At 35.7% G+C, this 9,079-nt stretch overlaps 1 protein-coding gene across 3 annotated transcripts in view; it reads left to right on the top strand.

Moving 5' to 3' along the window:
• The window catches only part of ctnnal1 (catenin (cadherin-associated protein), alpha-like 1), a 71,947-nt gene that overhangs the window by 39,920 nt on the left and 22,948 nt on the right, over positions 1-9,079 (top strand). For all 3 annotated transcript variants that reach the window (XM_016239514.1, XM_016239515.1, XM_016239512.1), the window contains exons 3-4: positions 6,337-6,524; positions 7,638-7,757. In XM_016239514.1, coding sequence (XP_016095000.1) covers positions 6,337-6,524; positions 7,638-7,757 — 308 coding nt within the window. The remainder of the gene's footprint in view (positions 1-6,336; positions 6,525-7,637; positions 7,758-9,079) is intronic.

Here is a 9,079-nt window from a genome sequence, read left to right as displayed (position 1 = left end):
AGGTAAAAAACGATATAAATACTGTTCAGTTTCTTGCACAGACCGATTGTTTTGTGTCTTTACACATCAATGTATCATCACAAGCCGCAGGGTTTAATTTGGTTTTGTTTATGTATGTTTTATGACTCTCAAAGCCATGATTTCCATTCACTTCCATTATAAGACTGACAGACTGCAACGGTTTGAGTTAAAAATCTTTGTTTGTTTTCTACTGAAGAAACAAAGTCACCTACACCTTGGATGCCCTGGGGGTAAGCAGATAAACATAAAATTTTCATTTTTGGGTGAACTATCCCTTTAAAATTTACTGACCTCAAACTTTTGTACATTTGTGTATAATACATTTTAAATCCTCGAAATGGAGACAAACAACATGAAACAAGCCTCTGAGCAAGCCTAAACTTTAAATATAATTTTTGTTTCATATAAAAACTGTGTTGGACTAATTAAATTCCAGTCTATCAAAAGCAGCTTATCAATTTGTGGGATGTAGCCAATTGAAAAATCAACTGCCAATTGTGATAAAAAGTTAGTCTATCAAGTTTTATTATAAGCTGAAATTAATATATATGGTTAAATGAATATGCATCATTTAATATATTTAGAGCCTATAATTTGATTAAAGGGGTCATGAACTGCCTTTTTAAAAATTATTTTGTACTCTTCTCTATGGTCCACTTATAATGTTATCAAGATGTTTACATAAAAAAAATCATAATTTAGAAGTAATAGGCTATTTTCTGTTCTGTTTTGACCCCCCTCATCAGAACACTCTGTTTGAATAGGTGCAGTGTTTAGCCACACTACTACATCATAAAGTGGCACATTCCACAACCTGTCGTTTTGGCAGATTGGCTTCAATATAAGCTGTTTTTAGACTAATGAGAGAGTTTTGAGTTCTGAAACTTACAGGATGTTTTTATAGTACAATGACCTCTTCTGTCAAAAGGGGTTTTTGATTTCTCAGCTAAGGACCCCTTTAAAATGGGGTTTTCACAACCATATGGATGCAGATGTTTTGAGATGGAACCAAGAGCAGCATTTCCTAGGCCTTTTTTCTTTGTGCTCTGCTTGACTCTGTTGGGGTATGTGAAAGAGTGCTGCAGTTTCTCTCCTATTAAACTCTCCTTGTCCCATCTGTCTCTGAAGAGTTTGCCTAAAAATACCCCACAAATGTGTGTTTCCGTATCCCTTGTTTGTGATGAAGTGTTGCTGTGCTTGCTTTTAGAATAACCAACACAAGCACAAAGAGATTTGATCTGTTCTGACGGTTTAAAGAGGTTTACAAAGGCAAGCAGCTGCAGTTATAAAATAAATAAATTGGATACGAGATGACATCTGTGAGGCTTTGCATAAAAACGAGATGATTCTGAGAATTATTTATTTCTGCATTAACTTATTTAATAAACTAGTACCCTGGAAATGAATGCACTGTAAAAAAAATACTTTTTCAACTTTTTTGAAGTTGTTAATAAAACAAAGATTATTGAACCATATTACAATAACATATTATATCAGTCTTTCTACTTCAAAATGCCATTGTTAATTTAATGTGTTACTTGTCATTTCTTTGCAATTGTTTGTGAAATTTCTGAGGGAAAATTGTTTCAAAGTGAGTTATACACAGTTTTTTTCATTGTGTAGAGATATCTTAATTCTAACAGTGTATTGTTTTGTCAAACATAAAAATGTATTTTGAATTTTTTTTTTATACATTTCTTTGAAATAAATGCCGTTTAGTCTGATATTTTATCATATAATGTCATGAATTGATACACTTTTAAGTGTGGTTTAGAATCCAAATAACTTTTTGCATGAATGTACAGTATATTTAGTTGCAAAACAAGCACTGTGTCTGTCGATCAAATGTGACTGTCTCAAAGACTCAAAGTGTGTTGTGGTTTACATATGTCCCTCCGGTCTGAAATAATAGGAGCTCTGTTCTGTATCTATAAATACAGATAATTGGTGGACTCTCCCACCTCCCTTCCCATACCTCCCAAGGAAAAAACACTGGAATTAGACTGGCTTCAAGTTAGTTATCAGACTCCCCGCAGTGTTTGAATGCTCACCCACACATTTAATCCTCCTGATTATTACACGGGCCGCCCATGTGTGACGGGCAAAAGTTTAGCCCAAAACACATTTATGCAGGTGGGGAAAGCATAACGTAGACTCGTTTCAGGGGAAGAAGTCAGATGTTATAGAGTGATGAAATCTTTCTTTTATTTATAGAATAACTAAACTAGTTCAGCCAAGGTACGAGAGCACATCGTCTGAAGGAGATGAAAGAGAGCTTTCATTGAAAAGGGGAAGCCCTGATTTGAAAAATGACCTGTGACTTCGTGTGTAACCGCAGATGTGACACAGTGGCCTGCACGTCTTTAAATCCAGGAGTCTTTTGAATGATGTAGAGATTACATTGCTATGATTTGCTTTCATATTCTTACCAGCAGGAAGGATGGAGGAGGATGTGTTTTGAGTTTGAGTCTGTGGTTTTTAAGTGCACTTCATATGATCCATTGAGGGTGTTTCTTCAACTATGGGCCTTTTTGGCCCTTACTGTTTTTCGAAATAAAATTAAATATCATTACATATAAATTTTTGGTTTATTGACAATTTCCAACAGTTGTTTCTGTAAGTTTTTTTATCTGAATGTAAATTAAAAAATAAATAAAACAACTAGCATTATGTATTCTAATTTTATACAATTAAATAATATTTTCTCACTTTTGCACAATTGGAAATTACAGCTTGATTAGAATTGACACACAATAAAAATATTATTTTCATCTGCCAAATTATATTAACCTTGATTTTTTTTTTCAAGCATGCTCTGATAATGTTGTCTCCTTGGTAACAAAATATACCATCAAACATCATTAGTTTTTATTTATCAAAATAAATTGATTTGTTTCATTAAATTAACTCATTTGTGTAAAAATGACTATAATGTATTCTCACAAAATAAAATTAAAAAAATGCTTCATGATTATAGTTTAAAAAAAAATATAAATATAAAAATATATATTTTTCTGATGGATTTTTAAGACTGAACATCTGGGCCGGGAACAAGGGTAAAACAAAATCTGTGCAAAGGAGACATTTGAAAAGCAAAAATAAGTGATAAAAACATTTTTAATGTGATCTTAATATAACAAAAAGAAATTAAAATGTTAGTTTTAATAAAAATCAATCCCTGGCATATAAAAGTATTTTTAGTTGCAACAAAGTTGAATGTTTTCTTAACCTGAAGGTTAGGAGCTCTAGATATTTTTGCTGAGAATGCATTATTTTCCCTTTTGTTTTGCTTTTCAGGAAACTCTCGGCCTTATATATACAGATAGGCAGGTGCTTTTGAGCTACAATTCGATATTATAGTACTTTAATTTAATGGAGTGCATTCAGAAGCAGCAGATGCATGCTGAGATGATATCTTTAAAGGGCATCAATGCAGAGATCTCAATGTTTCACCCTCTATGCAAGCCGAACGCCTGAGGCTGTGTCTCTTTAAAGCAGGAAACTCTCTGAAAGGAGTTGGCTGAAAATGCCAGCCACTCAAGACAGCGCCATGTCTCTGGTGCCGCTCAAGGGATTCGGCTATTAGCTTTCACAAAGACTCCGCTTCAAAGCTCAGGAAAGACACAGAGGCAGCGAACAATCCCTTCCAGAAACAAGAATGTTTTAGTATGGCCGCTGCACGAAATGCTGCATTGTGCCCAGTCAGATAACTATGGATAGGTGTGCACAAACTGGCTAAGTAATTTGGCCCACAATGCAGCATTCTGCACAAGGCACCTTGTTTGTTAAAACCACTTTGAAATTCAACAAAGAAAAGCTGTCGGATGCAATCAGGACGGTGTCTTCAGATGGACAAATGTGTCATTGAACATGGAACATAGCTGTTTCCCTTCAGAAATTCTATCTGTATTTCTCACCCTCTTTCTCCTTTCACTTTTGAATGTGCCAGTCTTTCCGTCTCTCAAAATAACACTGCTTTATTGAGGCACGAGGCAGGGAATTGCACTCATCAAGTGTCCTTTCAGCACATTCCAACTGGGACAACATGACACGCCAGCCCTGCCACCCTTCCCAAAAATAAGCCAGCATATAGTATTTGTGTCTAGACGGGGTTGTGTGCTAGTGGACGCCCACTGAGGAAAGTGAGATGTTTATTGATGTTTTAAAAAGTGGGCACCCAGAGTGATGGATTGCTTTGTAAGTAATCAAATGGTGTGTGACTTAATGTCTTTATGTGCTCTGAGGATGAATGAACTTATAGAAATGGCATATTTTTGGTTCGGAGCAGTAGCAGTAGCAGTTGTTAACAAGTGTTTGTTTTTGAGGGAGGAGAAGACATGTTATGTTGTTTTACATGATCTGAAGTGTTTCTCACAGGGCAGTTTCAGCGCTAGTGAGGATTTATATAGAGTTGCCTCAATGGCAATCATGAATTTTAAAGTGTCTTTTTGTGGCCTATTCTAGCTATATTTTGAGGACGAATGAAAAAAATTGTCTCAAGAAGTTGGCTAAATCGGACAGAACCTAATTTTCTGGATAACCTCAAAAGGAAAAATGCTTCATAAAAGTTACATTTTTTATTCTAAAACATATATAGTTTTTTAAAACTCTGGTTTGGGTTAGTGTTGTATAACTTTGAACTTTCTATTCAACAAAGAATCATAAAAATAAGTTTTCCACATTATAATAAGAAGCAAATCAACGTATTAGAATGATTTCTGAAGGATCAGAGTAATAGCTGCTGAAAATTCAGCTTTACCATCACAGGAATAAATTACATTTTAAAGTATATTAAAAAGGAAAACAGTTATTTGAATTGGTAATAATATTTTGCAGTATTACTGTTTGATTTCTTGATCAAATAAATGCAAAATGGGTTTTTTACCAACCCCATTTGAATGGTTGTGTGTGTGTATGTATAATTATTATTTTATTAAATTTTTTGAAGAAAATTTAAGTGGTTCCTGCATATGGAAAACTTCCTGTCATAATTCTGTCAAATGTTCTGAAGGTTTTAAAGGACATTGTTATATGGTTGCCAAAGCGTTTTCTTAGTGTTTTTTGTAGTTACTTACAAGACCTGGGTGGTTTCCATATGGGTGCTTACTTGCTCAAGTCAGTAAGTAAGTAAAGCCCACCCTCAAGTCTCAATAATATAATGGAGAATATTTAACATTCTTGGTTCAGTTAAGGATTTTATCTTATCCTCAAGGCAGAAATCTTAAAGGGTTAGTTCACCCAAAAATGAAAATTAGGCTGCGTTTTACTCACCCCCGAATCATCCTAGGTGTATATGACTTTATTCTTTCAGACGAATCCAGTCGGAGTTATATAAAAAAATTGTCTTTGATCTTTCAAGCTGTTTAATGCCACTCAGCGGGTGTTGCATTGCTTCAGTCCAAAAGAACTTAAATAAAAATCGCCCATCCATAAAAAAAAAGTGTCTCACATGCTCCGGGGGGTGAACAAAGGCCTCCTGTTGTGAATCGATGTGTTTTTTGTAAGAAAAATATCCATATTCAAAACATAACAATCACTTTAATGTAGCTTGCGCCAACAGTTGTACACAGAAGTAGTTCCGGGAGCATGACGTATGAGGTCAGAGCTGCGCATGCATCTCGTGAAAAAGTTTCCTTACTTTAGCAAAGGAAAACCAGTCTCCTCTTGGCTTATATCGAAATCCTCTGACATTCTTCTTTACAAATCCTTGTTTTGTACTTCTAATTCTTTCCTCGTGCGTCACTTCTGAGCGGTGCATGCGCAAAGCCGACCTCATACGTCATTCTCCCAGAACTGCTTTTGTTTACAACAGTGAGCGCAAGCTAGATTCAAGTGATTATTACGTTTTGAATATGGATATTTTTCTTACAGAAACGCATCGATTCGCTACAGAAGGACTTTGTTCACCCCCCAGGAGCCGTGTGAGAGACTTTTTTTATGGATGGGTGATTTTTATTTAAGTTCTTTTGGACTGAAGCAATGCAACACCCGCTGAGTGGCATTAAACAGCTTGAAAGTTCAAAGACAATTTTCAATATAACTCCGACTGGATTCGTCTGAAAGAAGAAAGTCATATACACCTAGGATGCCTCGGGGGTGAGTAAAACGCAGCCTAATTAAAATTTTTGGGTGAACTAACCCTTTAAGTCTGAGCACTTAGAGAAGTAATAGCACATCTCTTCTCAACAATCCACATGATTTGTGGCATCATTCAGTCCATAATGGGACGAGTTACATGCTGAAGTCTAATTAGGGGTTTGGACACTTTAACAACAATATCTTGTTATTGCATCTAAATATGTTTTTATTCTGCAGGCACTGCCATAGCTCAGCTGACGGATGTTTCCAGTCTGGAGCAGTGTGAGGGTGATGGGCGCAGCACAGTGTTTAGCGACAGGACTGGCATGGTGAAAGCTGCTCGCATGCTGCTCTCCTCTGTTACCAAAGTCCTGGTGCTTGCAGACTGCATCGTTATCAAACAGATCATAAGCTCTCGCAACAAAGTACGTATTTTCTGCTGGGTCCAAGTACTTGTGCACTGGCCTTTACAAGCAACTCAAAATGGCACTCATCTGTTCCTGTCAAGTACAAGTGTACACAGGCGCACACACAGGCTGCTCGTTGCTCTCAGATGCTATCGCTGCATGGCCACATATTTAGAGTCCTCCTCTTTTGGAGATAATTGAAGAGACATGGCATAGGATAAAGTAGGAGGCCAACATTCATGTCGGTGAGATGAGGAAGTGGGCATTGTTAATGTGTGTGCGTGCCTGTTTGTGCTCTCAGATCTGGAGTTAATCATGTTCAGTTAGTGATGTTTGGATGGCCAGGCAGCAGAACAGCTCTCCATTTGAGAGAAACACAATTGAATTTGTCCCTGACCATGCCTGATAATGCCCACTCCTAGCTAGCTAACTGCAAATAGAGGCTTCCCTTATCAATTTTCTCCAATGCGAGTGTTTGGACTGCTTCCACTGAGCCTATCAGTACATATAAGAGTTCCTACACATAGTAACACTTTGCTCTTTAAGCACAGTTTCTGCGTGTGTGCCTCAGCATGTATGACCACTACTAATATGTAACTTAAACATGGTATGGGGGTTTAAGAATTTAAGACTATTTTTCTTGTTTAAGAAACTTTGCCTTGTTTCCCAAAAAATTAAAAAATAAATAAAATTATTAAACTATTGTAACTGTTATAGCTGTAGCTGGTGTAAGACAAAAAATGTTGGAAATCATGTTGACATGTGAAAGTAAAATCACAATATCTGATTTGATATCTCAATTGTTTTTCTATACACTGAGATTACATGGAGCAAATTCTTCTTCTATTTTTAGTCACTTACTTCTCAGATCCCAAGTAAACTAAAGACTTTTGTAAGAGATCTCAACAGCTTCACACACTGTGCTCAGATTTGCCACAGTGGCTCTATGCTCTTACTGTATATCAACAGTTGACTCAGTTGAGTCTATTTTTATTTCTTAGGACAGATATCTGAGATAAAGCTCATTCCTAAATAAAACACATCTTATGAAAGCATCCTTTATGCAATACTTTTTTTCTCATTTCTCAGGGCTGTAGCTGAGAAAGACATGGGTTTTATGTATGTGTGCAGGTGCTGGTTACCCTGGAGCAACTGGAGAGAGTCAGCACTTTTCAGGAATTTGTCCAAATCTTCAGCCAGTTTGGGAACGAGATGGTAGAGTTTGCCCATCTCACAGGAGACAGACAGAATGTAAGTGGCCTCAGACAGACACACACACACACACACACACACATTCCTGCTCACCCTCCATCTTTCCCTCACTTCACTTTACAGATAATCAAACACTGATAAGGACACTTCCTATGGCAGATGTGTATAGCCCATGTAGATTTATACGTTGGATGAGGGGAGAAGGGGAAGATAATGAAGTCATTTTAGTTATAAGAACTGAACTGTGCTACACACTGCAGTTTCAATCAGCAGCTCTCAAATCCCACCGATAAAAACCTTTGGGGTAAGATACACTCAATCGCAATGCAGAACAGATGGTTGGAGCGAAACGCTAGTGGTGCTTATTAACAGGAATTTTACATTTTAAGGCTCATACCAGAGTGTGTTTGCAGTGCAGAAACATATGCAAGATCAAGGAATTGAACTGTGTTTATAAATTAATGTTTTCCTGTTGGGTGGAGATTAGATATGGGTTTGCCAAAAGCTGATGCTGATGTTGATATCTAGAGCAAGAGTTTTTAAACTGGGGTCTGCATGGGGCTGCTAATGGATTTGCTCAAAATTTGAGAGAAAAAGAAGTAAAAAGGTTTTACTGTTTTAAGGGCCATTTACAAGAACATGGTTTTTATTATGGGTTAGAGCATCATGTCATATGAGACTCTGCGAAAAATGCAAACGCAATGGTCAAGCGTCGATGTAGCATGTTTACGTAGAAAAACAATGGAAAAGTTGCGCAGTGGAATGGAAAATGTGTTCTATGTGGGAATAAGGACCCCCTTATTCTACTGTCTGAAGACTGGACATCTTCATTAATTGCTTTAATTGTGATTAATTTTAAAGAATAAAAACTACCTTTTAATTTAATCATATGGACCACCATTGTTTTTAAGTACTAATTGAAAACAAATCTTATAGTGTTATGATTTTTTTTTTTATGAATAATTTTTTTTATGAATATTCTTAGAAATGTTTAGAAGTGTTAATTTCTTCTTTGTTGCTATGCAGTTTATACTTGTATGCTATAAATTTATACAAATAAATTTGAATGGAATTCAGAATATTTATCTTCAGATTAATACATGTACTCTAAGAGTTGGTAGAAAGAAGATAGTTTAATACAAATATTTTTCAGATAAAATTTATTTAGTAAATAGTATAATTTGTTATTTTTTTAGTGAAATGACAATATAAAGGCCAATTAATTTATTTTGCAAATTACATTGTCTTTATAATATTATACTTACTATATAGACTTAAGGGTCTTTATACCCTTTATATGGGAAATATAAAGTGTGTGTGTATATATATATATATATATATATATATATGTATATATATAT

This window comes from Sinocyclocheilus grahami, unplaced genomic scaffold (assembly GCF_001515645.1).
Source record: "Sinocyclocheilus grahami isolate Dianchi unplaced genomic scaffold, SAMN03320097.WGS_v1.1 scaffold566.1, whole genome shotgun sequence".
NCBI lineage: Eukaryota > Metazoa > Chordata > Actinopteri > Cypriniformes > Cyprinidae > Sinocyclocheilus > Sinocyclocheilus grahami.
Note: the sequence above shows the minus strand (reverse complement) of the source record. Positions and strands in the feature narration are given on the sequence as shown.